This window comes from Mustelus asterias, chromosome 1 (assembly GCF_964213995.1).
Source record: "Mustelus asterias chromosome 1, sMusAst1.hap1.1, whole genome shotgun sequence".
Taxonomy (NCBI): Eukaryota; Metazoa; Chordata; class Chondrichthyes; order Carcharhiniformes; family Triakidae; genus Mustelus; species Mustelus asterias.
In genome coordinates, this window is record NC_135801.1 from 38218054 (window position 1) to 38237361 (window position 19308).

The 19308-nt window shown below is 41.4% G+C and overlaps 1 protein-coding gene across 3 annotated transcripts in view; it reads left to right on the plus strand.

Moving 5' to 3' along the window:
• Nucleotides 1-1592: 1592 nt before the first annotated feature.
• bbs7 (Bardet-Biedl syndrome 7) overlaps nt 1593-19308 on the plus strand; it is a 64387-nt gene continuing 46671 nt past the window's right edge. Inside the window, exons 1-8 of one of the 3 annotated variants that reach the window (XM_078211441.1) lie at nt 1593-1852; nt 3871-3936; nt 4238-4300; nt 6347-6522; nt 9428-9614; nt 14498-14570; nt 15270-15386; nt 17713-17843. In XM_078211441.1, coding sequence (XP_078067567.1) covers nt 1817-1852; nt 3871-3936; nt 4238-4300; nt 6347-6522; nt 9428-9614; nt 14498-14570; nt 15270-15386; nt 17713-17843 — 849 coding nt within the window. In that variant the 5' untranslated portion in view covers nt 1593-1816. Of the gene's footprint in view, nt 1853-3870; nt 4066-4237; nt 4301-6346; nt 6523-9427; nt 9615-14497; nt 14571-15269; nt 15387-17712; nt 17844-19308 lie in introns of all 3 variants that reach the window. The other 2 variants (XM_078211452.1, XM_078211463.1) reach the window with 2 other exon arrangements.

Sequence of the window (19308 nt, forward strand, 5' to 3'; positions counted from 1 at the left end):
CACTGAAACAAGAAGACACAGCAGCCAGTCACCCCTGTGGAGACAAGCAGGTGAAGGATCTCTTCCTGTTGCTGTGAGCGTGGTTCAATAAAAGCCACACGCTGAAGGAAATAGGACAGCTTTTCAGCCACCCTGCAGAATGCAGTGTCTCCAAACTAACTATTAAACTACCAAAGTCACCTCTACTGGAATCACCCAACTTAATGGCTGTTTAAGTGTACTATCATTGATGCTTCACAGTCAAGCCAAGCACTGATTTGTATACTCTCTTTAACTTATATTTGGACTCTTAACTTCTCAGTTCTGATCTGTGTGTGTGTGTGTTGCATTATTATTATTTTTCTCAGGTGTTTATAAACTATTAAACTTATTCTTTCTTTGACTCAAAAAAGCTTGGTTAAATTGGCTCCATCTAAAAAATAATACATTTGAACTGGGAAATGGTATCCAGGAAGGGAAGGGATCCCAATTTAAATTAACCTTGTTGTGACTAACCAAGGGGGTTGAATAAAGAAGGGAAGCCAGCTCATTCCTCTTCACCCCGGAGCTTAACAAAATTGGGGTCTTGTTCGGGAATTTACAAATTAGTGGATCTCGTCCGGAGACCAGTGGTATCACTGTCAAAACAGCTGTCGTGTGCCAACTACTACTTAGGTCTACTGGTGAGAGCCGTGTGAAGGTGAGGACCAATACAGGACGAGCCACTCTGAACAGAGCAGTTGTTAGTGGTGCTACCCCTCCCCTACACCCACTGTCCTTGTAAACTGCTGCTCGAGTACTCTGAATATTTAGTCTCAGTCGTGATTCACTAAAAACCATCACTGTTACCAATGTGGAGTCAGCTTTCAATTATTGAACAGTTTAAAGTGATGTCAAATTTATTACAATAAATAGATTATTTTTTGCTTAACCAGGAGAAAGATGAATTGTGTCGCAAACATGTTTACGAACTGTTACTGAGAAACATAATAGTGTTTAAATTGACATTTATGCCAATTTTGCCATCAGATATTTATACCAAAATTTATACCATTCACACCAGAAGGTAACAACAATCAAAAGTAAACAGAAACCAGCCTAAACAATGTGGCTAAGGAATGTGTGGAATTTAAACCATATTCCCTCTCTTTATATGAACATTAAAGTCTGAGACAATTTATGCAAATCAGTTACTGCAGATTAAAAATATATATTATCATGGAAGCTTTTCAATTATTAATGCAATGACGGCTTCAACACCAAAATTTTTAGATGTAAATTCACAACCTGTTGAATACAGGAGATGTGCACTCTCCATAAAGGGGGGAAGGGCGAGGATGCAAAAGATTATACAGAATGAATTATTTGCGCCCAAATTTCCTCGATCTTGAATCTTGGCATATTTTGGCTCCTATACTTCCTACATTATAACAGCGACGACATTTGATTAGCTGTAAAGCACATTGAGGGGGCTGGTAGCTGTGAGAGGCGCTATACAGATGAAAGGATGTCTCAGTCCAGGGAGAGAGTCTGGCTCCTCCAGCTGCCAATGGGCGCTGAGCTTCAACGCCGGTGCGGTTATCGGAAGCCAATGGTGTGCGGTGTTAGGAGGCGCTTAAAGTCTCCTTAGTAACGGGATTGGCGGGGCCTGGTTTGGGCTCGGGTTTAAATTAATAAACCAGCTGTTAGTTTTGACGGCTCCTTCCCTCTCTCCGGCCCGCTGAATGTCCAGCAGCTTCGGCCATGAGTTCTGTGCGCGGTGCTGACTCTTTACTGGCGTTTTAACGCCGATCCGGCCCTCGCTCCGCCCGATTTTCCACAGGAGACCGCGGCGGCCATGGAGTTAAACCTAAACCGCGTCGACTACCTGCAGGTGGGAGAGTGGACTCCGCCATCACCGGGCTTTTTTGTTTTATAAATCGGACGGTTTAAATCCAGTAAATGAGAATTAACTCCGTCATCTGGGGGTTAGAAACAAACCAGCCAGTATATTCCCAATAGAACAGAGTCTTGTAAACAAGTTCAAGCGTAGACCTTCAGCTGGGTTATTCTTAAAAAGTCTGTTTGAAGCTACCTCCCTTTGGCTTTGGGTAAATTAATTCCTGATAATGTGATCCCTAGTCTGAACTGACATGATCATGCCAGGATGACAATGTCACTGTAATTGGCTTCACTGACTTTGGACAGTTGAAGTTCCTGTTCCTGAGCGATATCCATTAGCCATTACTCAAATATGAATGTTGAAGTTTGCTATCACTTATATATAGATATCCTCTTGTGTCCACTTGATAAAACGGTCAAACTTTAAAGTTTATGTGTTAGCATCAGAAGCAGGCTCACATTAACACTGCAATGAAGTTACTGTGAAAATCCCCTACTCGCCTGTTCGGGTACACTGAGGGGGAATTTATCATGGCCAATGCGCCTTAACCAGTATGTCTTTCGGACTGTGGGAGGAAACTGGAGCACCCGGAGGAAACCCACGCAGACACTGGGAAAACATGCAGACGCCTCACAGACAGTGACCCAAGCTGGAAATTGAACCCAGGTCCCTGGTGCTGTGAAACAGCAGTGCTAGCCACTGTGCACTAAGTGGTATAAATTTGAAACTGTAGTTATGTTTGTCAACATTGTGGTTAAACCAACCATTAAATTTCTCACATACATGGACTATTTTAACTTCCTACTTACAAAAGTTGCAATTATATATGAGAAGAGTTTGACGACTCTGGGTCTGTACTCGATGGAGTTTAGAAAGATGAAGAGGGGATCTCATTGAAACTTACAGAAAACTGACAGGCCTGGATAGAGTGGACATAGGAAAGATGTTTCCATTTGTTGGCGAGACTAGGATCCGAGGGCACAGCCTCAGGGTAAAGGGATGACCCTTTAGAACTGAGATGAGGAGGAATTTCTTCAGCCAGAGGGTGGTGAGTCTATGGAATTCATTGCCACAGAAGGCTGTGGAGGCCAGGTCTTCGAGTATATTTAAGACAGAGATGGATAGGTTCTTGATTGCTAAGGGCATCAAAGGCCTGGGGAAAAGGTGAGAGAATGGGGTTGAGAAACTTATCACCCATGATTGAATGGTGGAGCAAACTCGATGGGCTGAATGGCCTAATTTTGCTCCTATGTCTTATGGTCTTATTACTGTGCTGATAGTGCAAATTGGATGTGTGCCAGGATGTTCTTCACACATAATGATGAATACATGACATGGACATTTCAGTGAGGATATTCATGGAATCATAGAATCCCTACAGTGCAGAACAAGACCATTTGGCCCATCGAGCCTACACCAACAACAATTCCACCCAGGCCCTATCCCCATAACCACACGTATTTATTCTGCTGATCCCCCTGACACTAATGGACAATTTAGCATAGCCAATCCACCTAACCCGCACATTTTTGGACTGTGGGAGGAAACCGGAGCACCCGAAGGAAACCCACGCAGATATGGGGAGAATGTGCAAACTCCACACAGACAACGATCCAAGGCCGGAATTGGAACCCAGGTCCCTGGTGCTGTGAGGCAGCAGTGCTAACCAGTGTGCCACCGTTCCGCCCTTGGACTGGATGAAAAAACTTTGGAATCACTTCAGAAGAATGCTTCTTTTTGATTGAGTGAATTAGAATAAGGCAACAGGACATCCATGTCTATAATGGGCTTGTGAGAGTTTAGTAGAGTGTTGTAGGCCAAGGTAGTATCCTTGATCTTCATTCAGTGCACTGTTGTCCTAAATTTCAATATAAGATTCTTAGTACACTACCATAGTTTGACTTTTTGTTTTCCTTTGACCATCCTAGAGTAAGATTCATAGATTAGATAATTAGCATGTCTTTATTGTGATAGTGCTGTAATTCCTCTTCCCTTTTATTTTATCCTAGGTGGGAGTGACTTCCCAAAAGACTATGCGGCTTCTACCTGCATCAGGACGCAGAGCAATCCAAAAGGTTAATTCCTACCTATCAAAATGATCATTTGTTTTTCTAGTTCCAGGCAAAAGTGTGGAAGAAAGAAGAAGAGGAGAAAAAAAAAAGTCCTATCCTTGACCAAGCTTTCTCAGCAAAGATAAATTTATTGTATGTTGTGATATTATTGAAAATCAAAACTTTAGCCTTCCTGGCCGCCTTAAATTTTATGCCAGCATTTCTGCACTTTGCTAGAACTTTTATGTTTATTTTTATACAGTTGTTTTGAACATCTTCGATACTATTTAGTTTTTTGAAATGTTTTTATGCTTTGAACATTTAGGTGGTAATTGCAGATCATGATGGAGTGGTTACTTGTTTCGGTATTAAAAAGGGAGAGGCAGTTGTAAGTATCAGCTCAAGGTTACGATTTACAGTATTTTTTCAATATTTTGGGAGCGAGATTGTGGCATTGAGAAATTGGACATTTGAAATTAACATTGTATCTGTGCCAAGCCTGGCATTCTCCCAATTATAATATGACTGGATAAAATGTAAAATGCAGTTTAAAAAAAATCAGTTTAATAAAAATAAAAAATGTTGGAGATAAAGAATATTTCTGTTAATTCAAAGATGCCTTTGCATAGAAGCATAAATGGTACAGTGAAGAAGGCTATTCAACCTACTGAGTCCATACTGGCTCTTTCGAAGAGCAATCCAGTTATTCTCAGTGTTTTCCCTATATATTCCTGTAATTGTTTTCTCTTTCAAGTATTTATCCAATTCCCTTCTGAAGACTATTACTGAATCCTTATCCATCACCTATCAGGCAATACACTCTAAATCTTAACCTCTCATTTTATAACACACACAATGTTGTCTCTGGTTCTTTTCCCAAACACCTTCATCTGTGCCCTCTGTTTGTCGAACCTTGAGTCATTACTCTTCACTAACTGTTCTGATCTGGTTAGAGACCATTAACATTTAAAGAAGAAATCCAAACAACCAGCAATTAACTGACAGAGCTATGCCACAAGATTTCACAGTTTTAAACAAAATTGATTGTATATCAGAATTAAACAAAGTAAGCTCTGTTAACTTAACATTACAGCTTATGCTATAAATTCAGTTCTGTTTTTTTTAACTCCCCTCAAGAGTTCCCTTATCTTATGAAATCTTTAAGGTTCGTTCACTTCCAGGGATTGACCCAAAGGTATATCACCGCTGTCCAGAATTCACTCTGATTTCTCTTTAATGCTCCAGCTATTAGTCAAGGTACAAAATTTCATGGGGGTCTTTTCATTAGCTTTTGGCTAAGCGACCCTCCAGCTTCTTTACCAACCTCAATAACTCTGGATTCCACAGCTCCAACATGGGTTTTCCTGCGACTCCTGTGCAGTGGCTTAAAACATTGGAAGTCACTTTTGGTTTCCAGACAATTTCAAAATGCAACCAAGCTGATTACTTCCACAACTCCAATTGCAACAAGGTTAACTGCCTTTTTTGAGGATTACAGTAGATTTCTTCCTTTAGCTTCTAGTTAAACAAATCTTCCAGTCATTTTTCCCCTTTCCAGCTTTGTTCTTGTACTGAATATCAGCCACTCAATTTTATTTTACCTTTTGAGCTATAATTACATAAAATCTGAAGCTAAGCTAGTCTCTTAGGTGCTTTTCTCAACCAGTCTTGCCTGATGGCTAGGTCTTAACTGAATTCACAGAAATAAACTCAAAACAAAGATTCTCACTAAGCTCCATCCATCCCCATGTAATGACCCCATGTATAACCCCAGTTTCTCCACTCAGTTGAAAAATTAAACCAGCTGATTTTTTTCTTTCATTTTGATTAGAATGCACAAACATTGGGGTGTGGCACGGCTGGCCAGGGTTGAATTTCAAATAGTGAATTAAAATGTGGATTCATTCTAATATTTTGAAATAAAATATAAAAACTGGAAGTGGGTAGTTTAGGGTCAGAATTAACCCTGATCCCAAGCCCACCACTTTTTCTGGGGGGGGTTAAAATTCCCCCATTATAATTGATAATGTTAATTTACAGTAGATTTTTTTTAGGTTAAATGATGTTTGTAACATGGCCATCATGTAGACTTTTATTTTGATTACTTGGAGTCAGTGAAGTTATCTTTGGATGAAACATGAAAGACTCTGATTGGGATAGAATTCTTTCAATTGGAACCGGTGACAAAGTTTCTTTACTTCAGCATGAGGAGTGATTGTGTACTATAGCACACCTATAATTTCATTGCTGTTGTGGGGCACATGTTGTTCAACTAATCTGCTTTTTTACTATAGGTAATTTCATTAAAATAGCTTATAATGTAAATTTTGTTTGAAACTGTCCCCAAGAAGTGAAATGCTAATGTGCTTTAATGTAAGTTGCAAAAATCTTTTGTGTTGGTGGAAGTCAAATATGTAATTTCACTTGTACACAGCCAGTGTTCAAGACCTTACCAGGACAAAAAGTTTCCAGATTGGAGCTAGGAGGAGCCATTGGTACTCCACAGGAGAAAATCTTTATAAGTGTTGGCTCAGAGGTGCGAGGCTTCACTAAGAAGGGAAAGCAGTTCCTGTCATTTGAAACTAACCTTACAGAAATCATTCGAGCTATGTAAGTCATCCATGAATTGTGCCCATCTTCTTTTGTTCAGAAGTAAGGCATCCTTCTCCAGATTTACTGCTTGCTGTTCCACACAGCATTTCAGTGATTGTTGTCCAAGTGTTAATGGAATATGTGCTCTTCCTCTCCACCAACAATTTCCCCACATGATGCTTTTGAGGAAAGCACTAATTGCCCTCCATTCTGTTTTAGAAGAAGTGTGAAATACTGTTTTATCTTGCAGCCACGTACTTTACTCAGGGATTTACATTTGAAGATATGTAATGAATATATGTATGCCATCTATCAGCATTAACAACATTAAACTGAAGATTGCTGATAGCTTCACATATCTAGGCTCCACACATCTAGACTCTACGGCATGGTGGCACAGTGGTTAGCACTGCTGCCTCGTAGCACCAGGGACCCGAGTTCAATTCCTGGCTTGGGTCACTGTCTGAGGAGTTTGCACGTTCGCTCCGTGTCTGCATGGGTTTTCTCTGGGTGCTCCGGTTTTCTTCCACAGTCCAAAGATGTTTGGGTTAGGTGGATTGGCCATGATAAATTGCCCTTTAGTGTCAGGGGGACTAGCTAGGGTAAATGCATGGGATTATGGGATAGGGCTTGAGTGGGTTCATGGTCGGTGCAGACTCGATGGGCTGAATGGCCTCCTTCTGTGCTGTAGGATTCTATGATCTATGATCTGTCACTTGCTGAAATCAATAGACAAAGCTGTAGCTGTCATGTCCAAGCTGAGTAGGAGTGTGGAACAACAGTAACCTGACTTGAGAACACCAAACTGCGGGTCTATCAAGCCTGCATCCTCAGTGCATTCCTCCACACTGGTGAGACCTGGACAATGTGCTTGACAAGCGAAAAGGTTAAACAGTTTCCACCTTCACAATCTTGGACATATCCTCGGCATCTCTTGGCAGGACAAGGTCACCAATTCAGAGGTCCTGGAGTGTGCTGATTCCATACACTCATTATTAAGCAAACAATATCTGGGCTGTCTTGACAATGTTCATTGGACACCTGTAAGCAAGATATGCAAATGGCGGACATTGACACTAACAACTGAGAGACAGCCGCCGATGGCTGTGACCTCTGGAGCCTGAATGTTTGGAGGGGTATTTAAACAAATAGGAGCATGGGTAGACTATTTGACACCTTGAGCCTGCTCTGCCATTCAATAAGATAGTGTATGATCTGATTGTGGCCTCAACTGCACACTCTGCCTAACACCAATAACCTTTGACTCCCTTGTTTAGTCAAGAACCTATCCACCTCTGCCTTAAAAATATTTGTTGATCCTGCTTCCAGGCTCTGAGGAGGAGAGTTCCAGAGATTTATGACCTCTGAGAGGAACCGTTTCCTCTTACCTTCATCTTGAATGGGCGACCCTTTCTTAAAAAAAAAACTGTGTCTCCTAGTTCCAGTTTCTCGCACAAGGGGTAAAATCCATTCAGCATCCACCCTGTCAAGATCCCTCAGGATCTCTCATGTTTCAATAAGATCACTTCTCAATCTTCTAAACTCCAACAGATACAAGCCGAGATAGTCCAATCTTTCTTCATAAGATCAGTTGAGTGAACTTTCTCTGAACTGTTTCTAATGCATTTATATCCTTTCTTAAATAAGGAGACCAGAACTGTGCACAGTACTGTAAATGTGGTCTCGCCAGCACCCTATACTCATGTACAATCGTAGCAAAACATTCCCACTTTAATATTTCATTACTCTTGCAATAAACAACAGCATTCCATTTGCCTTCCTAATCACTTGCTGTACTTTCATACTAATTTGTCCCGTTTGTTGTACCAAGACACCCAGATCTCTCTATCTCTCAGTTCTGCAATATCTCTCTATTTAAATAATATGGTGCTTTTCTGTTCTTCCTGCCAAAGTAGACAAGTTCACATTTTCCAACATTATATTCCATCTGTCAATTTTTTGCCCATGCACTCAACTTATCTAGGTCCCTTTGTAAACTCCTTCTGCCCTCCTCACAATTTACTTTCCTACCTATCTACCTATTTGTGTTAATAGCAAATTTAGCAATCATACATTTGGTCCCTTCGTCCAAGTCATTTATATGAATTGTAATAGTTAAGGCCCCAGCACTGATCCCTGTGGCAGTCCACTCATCGCATCTTGCCAACCCTAAAAAGATATGTTTATCCCTATTCCCTGCTTTTTGTTAGCTATCCATGATAATATGTTACCCATATTATGAACCATATATAGTAACCTTTGATGTGGCATCTTGTCTAATGCCTTCTGGAAATCTGGTTCTCCTTTATACATATTGCTTGTTACTTCCTCAAAGAACTCTGACAAATTGGTCAAACATGATTTCTTGTTCACAAAGCCATGTTGACTCTGCTTGATTGCACCGAGATTTTCTAATTGCCCTGCTGTAACTTCCTTCATAGTAGATTCCATCAATTTCCCTACAACGGATGTCATGCTAATTGGCCTGTATTTCTCTGCTTTCTGTCTCTTTTTCTTGAATAGAGAAATCAAATTCACTATTTCCAATCTGATGAGACCTTTCCAGAACCTAGGGCATTTTGGAAAATCAAAAGCAATGCATTAATGGAAAAGAAACTGAAAGCTCAGCTGGCCGCGAAGAGGGCCCAGCGAAAACAGAGGCCTGTGAATCCTGTGCTTTGTGAGCTCACTGTCTTCCTGTGCAGCAGAAACTCCCATGCCAGTGTCAGGCGCCTGAGCTGCACTAGGCAATGCTTAACACAGAGTTGACCATCACTCATCTTCTATGAAACAGAAGACTACCAGTATACAGAATATGGTGTTTTGTTTAATTTGTTCTACTGAAAAAGTGTTTGTTCATGTTGTATTGCCTTTTCACTTTAGAATATTCAAAAAATTCTCACTGCATATTGATTCTTTACAGGTATGTGTCTGGTGCAGACCTTTTCTTATGTGCCAATTATATCTATAATCACTACTGTGATTGTAAAGATCAGGACTACTACCTGTCTAGTGACAAGATCAATGATATAATCTGCTTACCAGTGGAAAAAGTAGATCATATTACACCGATATTAGCCTGCCAAGACCGGGTACTCAGAGTTTTAAAGGTAATATGACAGATTTGTTATTGTATAATTTTTGACCTTTTTTCACAGTTTGGATTTGGAAAAATAGTTACTTTTAAATGTTCAGTTTTTAACATATTCATATAAGTTTAGATAAAAAGCATTGAGAAGAGTGATTGGTAAAATCATAATGAGTTAAGCTTTGAAATTATTTCATCAACAATTATAAATGGGCAGCAAGGTGGCACAGTGGTTAGCACTGCTGCCTCACAGCATGAGGGACCTGGGTTTGATTCCCGGCTTGAGTTACTGTCTGTGTGGAGTTTGTACATTCTCCCCGTGTCGGCGTGTGTTTCCTCCGGGTGCTCCGGTTTCCTCCCACAGTCCAAAGATGTGCAGGTTAGGTTGATTGGCCATGCTAAATTTCCACTTAGTGTCAGGGGGACTAGCAGGGTAAATTTGTGGGGTTACGGGGATAGGGGCTGGGTAGGATTGTGGTCGGTGCAGCCTCGATGGGCTGAATGGCCGCCTTCTGCACTGTAGGTATTCTATGATTCTATAAATGATAAGCAATTTGTTAGCATGCCTTGGCAAATGATGAACTCTACACACATTAAATTGAGAAGTCTCTGGTCCTGGACATATAACATGGATATTCTTAGCAGATCTTCCCTCCCTGCATGAACACAGGATGATAAAACCGAAAGTCACATTTTACATATGAACGTAACAAATAAGAATAGGAAATGCTATTTGGCCCATTGAACCTGCTCCACCATTTAGCTAGATCATGGCTGACCTACGTCAACGCCATTTTCTCACACTATCCCTATATCCCCCTCTCAAGGGATTCCAGTCTTCAAAGATCTCTGGATTCCCTCCAATAGTCCCTCTGTCTTGGACCACTTCAATAACTGTGCACTTTGCAGGATTTCAATCTCATCTTCCAAGACTCCATTCCTCTGGATTGCCAAGTTGCACTCCAGCACCAACAACCAAACATAATTTCAGCTCTTAAGCTGTGCTGAACAGAATGCGACTACTTCAAAGAATTGGTCAAACATGATTTCCCTTTGCATTGAGATTTTCTAATTGCCATGCTGTAACTTCCTTAATAGTGGATTCCATCAATTTCCCTACAACAGATGTCATGCTAACTGCCCTAACGGCCCGCAGCATAGAATTACCAACCTTCTTCCTTCTTCGATCTCCAGGGCTTCCCCCATACCCTCAATAGTGTGCTAATTGCAGCTTTTTTCTGCTTTGAGCCCCTTCTTCCTTTGCTCCACCCCCTGGTAGCTCCTACCTTGGTTATTTCTCTTTAAATGCGAGCTCTTACTGTACTTGGGGTCTGAGTCTCACTTTGGGACGTCTCTCTATCTTCTGTTGACGACTCTTCTCCGATTGTGGTGTTCTACTCTTGGGTCATATGATCAGCCTGGCCTGCGCATGTGCTGAAATTCCCAGGGCATGCTGAAAGTTGTCCGACGGAAAGGTAAATCTGGTCTTGTAACAGCTTCAGTGAGATCACTTGTTATTCAAACATACGTGACATGATTTCCGTGTTTTCCATGACAGAAAATACACCCAGTCTCCTTAATCTTTCTTCCATAAGATAATCCAGCTGTCCTAGGAATCAGTCTGGTGAAACTTTGTTAACTTCCTGTATGGCAAGAATATCCTTCCTTGGGTAAGGAGTACGGCAGGTGCGGCCTCGCCAAGGCTCTATACAATTGCAACAAGCCGTCTTTACTCCTGTACTCCAATCATAGAATCCCTATAGTGCAGAAGGAGGCCATTCGGCCTATTGAGTCTGCACCGATTGTCCATCAGTGCATCTTACCTGCTCCAACCCCCACCTGATTCCCATGACCCCATGCATTTAGCCTTCTAATCCCCCTAACCTACTCATCTTTGGACACTAAGTGGCAATTTAACATGGCCAATCCACCTAACCCACACATCTTTGGACTGTGGGAGGAAACTGGAGCACCCGGAGGAAACCCACACAGACATGGGGAGAATGTGCAAACTCAACACAGACAGTCACCCAAGGCTGGAATTGAATCCGAGTCTCTGGTGCTGTGAGGCAGCAGTGTTAATCACTATGCCTCTTGCAATAAAGAGCAAAATGCCATTTGCCTTCTTAATTCCTTGCTGCATCTGCATGATAGCTTTCAGTGACTTATGAACAAGGACGCCCAGGTTCCTTTGAACATCAGTACTTTTCAATCTCTAACCATCTAAGAAATATTCTGCATTTCTGTTTTTTTCCTCCCAAAGTGGATAACTTCACTTTTTTCCACATAATAATCCATCTGCCATGTTCTTGCTCACTCACGAAGCTTGTCTAAACCTCCTTGAAGCCTCTCTGAGATCTTCTCATAACTTATATTTGTGTTCCACCAAGTTTTGTGTCATAAGCAAACTTGGAAATATTACATTTGGTCCCCACATCATTGGTATCGATTGTGAATAGCTGGGGCCCAGGCACTGAACTTTGCAGTACACCACTAGTCACAGCCTTCCAACCTAAGAATGACTGGTACTTCCTACTCTCTGTTTTTTGTCATGGAAAGCATGTCATGTATATGGAAAGCTGTGAGAACAATCTTTGACCAGGCTTTGAAAGAAAATAGTTAGGATTTATTTGTTTGTCAAGCAAGGTGACTCGGCAATGAGGATGTAGAATAGTGTGTAATGTAACAGATCAATATTGTTTTATAACTAAAAGGGTTTAATGGGTTAACTAGTGTAGAGCTGCAGAGAGAGTATGAACAATACATGTTGGAGATATTTCTGCGTAGGACAGACTACCTGAGCCAAGTAAATAAGAATTGGTGTTGTGATATGTAACTGCATTCTTGTAGAATTGAGTTTAGACAAATGATTTTTGATTAGATTTATTATTGTCACATGTATTAGCATACAGTGAAAAGTATTGTTTCTTGCGCGCTATACAGACAAAGCATACCGTTCATAGAGAAAGAAATGAGTGCAGAATGTAGTGTTACAGTCATAGCTAGGGTGTAGAGAAAGATCAACTTAATGCAAGGTAGGTCCATTCAAAAGTCTGATGGCAGCAGGGAGGCAGTTGTTCTTGAGTCGGTTGGTACGTGACCTCAGACTTTTGTATCTTTTTCTCGACGGAGGAAGGTGGAAGAGAGAACGTCCGGGGTGCGTGGGGTGCTTAAATATGTTGGCTGCTTTGCCAAGGCAGCGGAAAGTGTAGACAGAGTCAATGGATGGAAGGCTGGTTTGCATGATAGATTGCGCTACATTCACGACCTTTTGTAGTTTCTTGTGGTCTTGGGCAGAGCAGGAGCCAAACCAAGCTGTGATACAACACCAGAAAGAATGCTTTCTATGGTGCATCTGTAAAAGTTGGTGAGAGGCAAACCTGACATGCCAAATTTCCTTAGTCTTCTGAGAAAGTAGAGACATTGGTGAGCTTTCTTAACTATAGTGTTGGCATTGGGGGACCAGGACAAGTTGTTGGTGATCTGGACACCTAAAAACATGAACCTCTTGACCCTTTCTACTTCATCCCTGTTGATGTAGACAGGGGCATGTTCTCCTCTACGCTTCCTGAAGTCGATGACAATCTCCTTCGCTTTGTTGACATTGAGGGAGAGATTACTGTCACCACACCAGTTCACCAAATTCTCTATCTCATTCCTGTACTTTGTCTCGTCATTGTTTGAGATCCGACCCATTATGGTGGTGTTGTCAGCAAACTTGAAAATCGAATTGGAGGGGAATTTGGCCACACAGTCATAGGTGTATAAGGAGTATAGTAGGGGGCTGAGAACACAGCCTTGTGGGGCACCGGTGTTGAGGATGATTGTGGAGGAGGTGTTGCTGCCTTTCCTTACTGATTGTGGTCTGTGAGTTAGGAAGTTCAGGATCCAGTCACAGAGCGAGGAGCTGAGGCCCAGGCCACGGAGTTTGGAGCTGAGTTTTGTAGGAATAATGGTGTTGAAGGCTGAGCTGTAGTCAATAAATAGGAGTCTGACATAGGTGTCTTTGTTATCTAGGTGTTCCAGAGTTGAGTGCAGGGTCAGGGAGATGGCGTCTGCTGTAGACCTGTTGCGGTGAAAGGCGAACTGTTGTGGATCCAGGCAGTCCGGGAGGCTGGAATTGATGTGTGCCATGACTAGCCTTTCGAAGCACTTCATAATGATGGACGTCAGAGTCACCGGATGATGGTCATTGAGGCACGCTGCTTGGTTTTTCTTAGATACCAGGATGATGGTCATATTCTTAAAGCCGATAGAGACCCTCAGATTGTTGCAAAGAGAGGTTGACGATGTCTGCGAATACCCCCGCCAGCTGAACCGTGCAGGTTCTGAGTGCTCGTCTGGGTACCTCATCCGGGCCAGTTGCTTTCTGTGGGTTGACCTTCGAGAAAGCTGTTAGATAAAATTAAAAAATAGTTAAATGATAGGGGCATAGCTTGGATGCAGATGAATAATGGAAAAATACTGAAGGAAAAATAAGAGTTACCCTGAATATTTGAATTGAGAAGGATACTGGATGGATTTTACAACCTCGCTTGGGCGAGGCTCGTAAAATCCCGCCTGAGCCCAACGGAGAATTCCATTCTGTGAGCTGGAAAAATTCCGGCCACTGGGTTATAGGGGAAGGTTGGCATATGGGATTAGTTTTGGATTGCTTGAATAAAAATCAATATTGGAGGTTGAATGGCCTTATTTGATGTAAACCCCTATGGTTCAGTGACTAAGTATTTTTCAGTTCTAGGATTTTAATCTTTTTGATTCTCGAGCATTGGCAAATTACAGTTTGTTCCATTTTCATTTTTTTATTGATCTGTGGAAATAGAAGCTGGTGCATTTATGACATTTAAAATTGTCTCTGATTACATCATGGTTAGCATATTTGATAGTCTTGATATATTTTACCAGGGATCTGACCTGTTGTATGAAGTGGAGGTATCTGGAGCACCCAAGGTCCTGGCATTACATAATGGAAATGGGGGCAAGTATGATTTTGGTGTTTTGTACGATTATTACTATGGTTTATCTTGCAGCAGTGGTACAGTTGGGGTGTAAATTGCAAGATCAGGCATGATCATTGTACTTTAATAATTTCCAATAGCAGCCGCAGTAACTGGTTGTTTTTACTCAAATTCACTATATGGTGCTTTACATACAGTATGCACATATATTACCGAAGTCCTTTGCCAGCTACTTGAGAAGACTGGCAGAACTATGGCCTTAGCCATGGCTTCTCCCTACATAATATTCAACTAAATAATGTTGTATGAAATAACTTGCATTTATACATAGGATGTTCCCAAGTGCAGAATTCCTAAATTCATGCCGTAAATAAAGCAATGTGAGTGTCATGAGCTCAAATGATCTGTCCTCATTTTTCTCTAATTACCATTTAGTCTCCAATCGTAATGGATAATATCCAGCAGGAAACATTTTGTATGTGGACAGCAGAGGAAAATACTTTCAATTAGTGTCCAGTAATTACTTTTTGTGGCAATATGATCATTATTCATGTTGTGTCTTTGACCAGAATAGTCAAGTTGTGTATTTTCTCCCAACAGTATCTGTTTTAATTGTTCCATTGAAGTGTTTATTTTGACTAAATCAGTTTTCTTTGTAAATATTGTTATGTTTGAAGGACAGTAAACTGTAATATTGACTTATTATTCCATTTGTTTAGGAGACTCTGGGGAGGACCTACTGTATGGAACATCTGATGGGAAGTTAGGACTAGTCCAGATCACAAAAAGCTCTTCATTGCATCGTTGGGAAATCTCCAATGAGAAAAAAAGAGGAGGCAAGGACTGCTTTGTATTGTTAAAACATTTTGTTTTAATTGTTATTTTTTCCCTGAAAGGGAAGTGGTTGCATTATTGGCATATAGTACATCTTCCATCACTTGAGATTCGACAAGGGAACCAAAGATACTTCAAATCAAGTGTGGAGACTGTTAGGAATATTAGGGTTAAAACTGGGATAAAGCAATTAGATATCTTATAAATATGTATTTAATTTCAATATTAGGCAAGAAGTGCCCAGCATTAGGCATGTATGCTTCAAATCATTTCATCAGCTCTTTAAAGGGTTCCTTTCAGTATTGTTTTTCCTTCCATCTTTATCTTTTTTTTGTATTTTAAATAGCTGGATGAGCTTCATGCCAATATAGCCAAAGTTGTTTCAGGTTCAATGGGGGTCAGGATTTTGAGGTCGGAATCAAATCCAGGTACTAACTCCGCATTGTGTGATAAGTATTCACCTGATTTTCAAAAGCATGGCCAATTAATGACTAGGGAGCTTTCTTGCCATTGCAAGTTCCCCTCCAAGCCACTCACCGTCCTGACTTGGGGGCTGCATAGTGGCACAGTGGTTAGCACTGCTGCTTCACAGCGCCAGGGACCTTTTGAATCCCGTTTGGGTCACTGTGTGGAGTTTGCACGTTCTCCCCGTGTCTACGTGGGTTTCCTCCGGGTACTCTGGTTTCCTCCCACATTCTGAAAGACGTGCTGGTTAGGTACATTGACCCGAACAGGCGCTGGACTGTGGCGAGTAGGGGAATTTCACGGTAACTTCATTGCAATGTTAATGTAAGCCTTACTTGTGATTAATAAATAAACTTTATCGCTGTCCCTTCGCAGTTGCTGGGTCAAAATCCTGGAATTCCCTCCCCAATGGCATTGTGGGTCAAACCATGGCACATGGACTGCAGTGATTCAAGAAGACGGCTCACCACCACCTTCTCAAGGGCAATTAGGGATTGGCACTAAATGCTGGCCAGCCAACGATGTCCCACAAATGAATAAAAAATTAAAGACAATATTTGATTTATTATTGTCACATGTGTTGGGATACAGTGAAAAGTATTGTTTCTATGTAGTCAAAGCGTACTGTTCATAGAGTACATAGGGGAGAAGGAAAGAAGGTGATGCAGAATGCAGTGTTATTGTCACAGCTGGGGTATAGAGAAAGATCAGCTTAATATATGATAGGTCCATTCAAAAGTCTGATATACAACAAATGCTGACAGTCACTGGGGGATTCAGTCCCATTGAGTTGGTTGGTATGTGATCTCAAACTTTTGTATCTGTTTCCTGACGAAAGAGAGTATGTCTGGGGTGTGTGGGGTCTTGGTTATGCTGGCTGCTTTTCCGAAGCAACGGGAAGTATAGATGGAGTCAATGAATGGGAGCCTGGTTTGCATGATGGACTGTGCTACATTCACAATGCTTTGTAGTTTCTTGCGGTCTTGGTCAGAGCAGGAGCCATACTAAGCTGTGATACATCCAGAAATGATGCTTTTTATGGTGCATCTGTAAAAATTGGTGAGAGTCATGACTGACATGCCAAATTTCCACGCCTGATGCTGAAGAGCCAATGGTATACTCTCCAGCACTGAAAGAGCTGCAATCTGAAAATGCAGGAAATGATGAGCGGACGTGCCTTCTCAGCACTTTGTACAGAAATAGCTATAGCTACTGGACACCATTGTGACTGCAGCTGTGACCATGTAGGTATGGCGGCTGTGGGGGTGGGGGGTCCTTAAATTGGTCCTGGTGCGCTGCCCTCACCATTCCATGGTCGCTGGGAGGCTGCCTCCAGGCATGTCTGGCCTCTGGATACTGCAGGGAGACTAAAAAATTCTAGTTGGCCTCTGATCAACCTTAATAGACCTTTCAACTATTTTAACAAGCTGTCTACCAGCTTGAAGACAGTTGTCATCACCCCGCCCTATCTGCCTCCTGAAAAATGGCCCAGTATGGGGAATTTCTGGCTGACCTGTCCAGCTTATTGTGTAGTTGGGTAAATACATCAGATCTCAGGTCCATATTTTTAAAATTACTTGTTAAAATGTGGACAATCATGGCAAAGCCTGGATTTGTAGTTGCCTGGAAAAGGTGTAGTGATGGACCTTCCTGAACTATTGCAGTATTTGGTGGGAATGTGCTTCCACAGTGTGTTAAGTATAAAATTCGAGGATCCTAATTAGGTTCTTGAAGGGATTACAATATCAGAATGGTGTGATACTTGAAACAGAATTGGGAAGCAGAATTGTGTGTATAATTGGTAAATTGCAAAGAATAATTCTGCAAGGGAGAAAAATTGACTTTTTTTTGTATGGACTGTAGGTGCTCTGTGTGTTGACTACTATGATATTCTGGGAGATGGAGTCAAAGAACTACTTGTTGGCCGTGATGATGGAATAGTGGAAATCTATGGGTTTGATAACAACAATGAGCCTGTCCTTCGCTTTGAACATGTAAGTCTTCATTCCTTGAGAAAATAAAAAGGATACTGGATATAGATAAATGAACTCCAAAATGTAAAGAATGAATTTACACACATAAATTCCTGTTTTGAAATGGAATTGTCCATTGATATAGTCATTCTTTTCATTACACGGTCTTTCTCTGGTACTGTTTTTATCTTTTCTTTCTGCCTTTGTCCCTTGTTACTGCAAATTTTTCTCTCGGTCTTTGCCATGAATATTGTTTTCATTCTTTTGGTGTATTTAGGGCACCAGATTTCCATGATAACTTTGGCCAGCTAAATTAAAAAGACTATTTCCTATGACAGCCATTGTATTACATTGCAGCCCCGTTTTAACACGATGGTTGGGGTCCATAAAATGTTATCGCGAATGTTATCGGGGTCGCGCTAAATCACTAAACCGGAAAGAGCAAAAAAAAAAGGGTCCAATGATTCATCGTGTTATATCCGATTTCGCGCTAAATCGGGGCGCGTAAAATCGGGGTTCCACTGTACTTAAATGACAGTATCGGGAGGTGGGTTATATGAGAGAACTATAAACCTATGATGTAATTTGTCAACAATTCCTAATACGGAGCAAATGTCATGACATCCCAAAAGGTGTATATAACTGTGGACAGAGTCCACTGACAATGATTAATGCAAGTGTGAAATATTAACAGTTGAAAGAGTGGATAATGCAAAATTAATATTCTTCTCTAATCTATGCAATCCTTGTGCTGCACATTTACAGAATCATAAATAGTTATAGCACAGAAGACGGGCTTGTGGCACATTGAACCTGTGCAAGAGCAATTTAGCTAGCCCCACACCTCAACCTTTACCCCTTAGCCCTGCAATTTATATTTCCTTCTAGTACTTATCCAATTATCTTGTAAGCCACGATTAAATCTGTTTCCCCCATCCCTTCAAACTCTGCATCGCCATTCATAGCTACTCACTCTGCATTAAAAAAGGAAGGTTTTTCTCATGTAACCATTGATTATTTTGCCAACCACAGTGGTTAGCACTGCTGCCTCACAGAGCCAGGGACCCGGGTTCAATTCCCGGCTTGGGTCACTGTTTGTGCGGAGTCTGCACATTCCTCTGGATGCTCCTGTTCCCTACCACAGTCCGGAAAATGTACTGGTTAGGTACATTGGCCATACTAAATTCTCCCTCGGTGTACCTGATTGGGCACCGGAGTGTGGTGACTATGGTATTTCCACAGTAACTTCATTGCAGTGTTAATGTAAGCCTACTTGTGACACTAATAAATAAACTTTATAAATTTCTTCTGGTTTTCAACCCTTCTGTCAATGGGAACAGTTTCTCTCTTTCTACTCTGTCCGAACATTTCATGATTTTGAACAGCTCCATCAAATCTCCTCTCGATCTTCTCTTCTCTAAGGAGGACAACCTCAACATCGCCAATCTAACCAGGAAATTGAAGTCCTTCATCCCGGGAACCATTT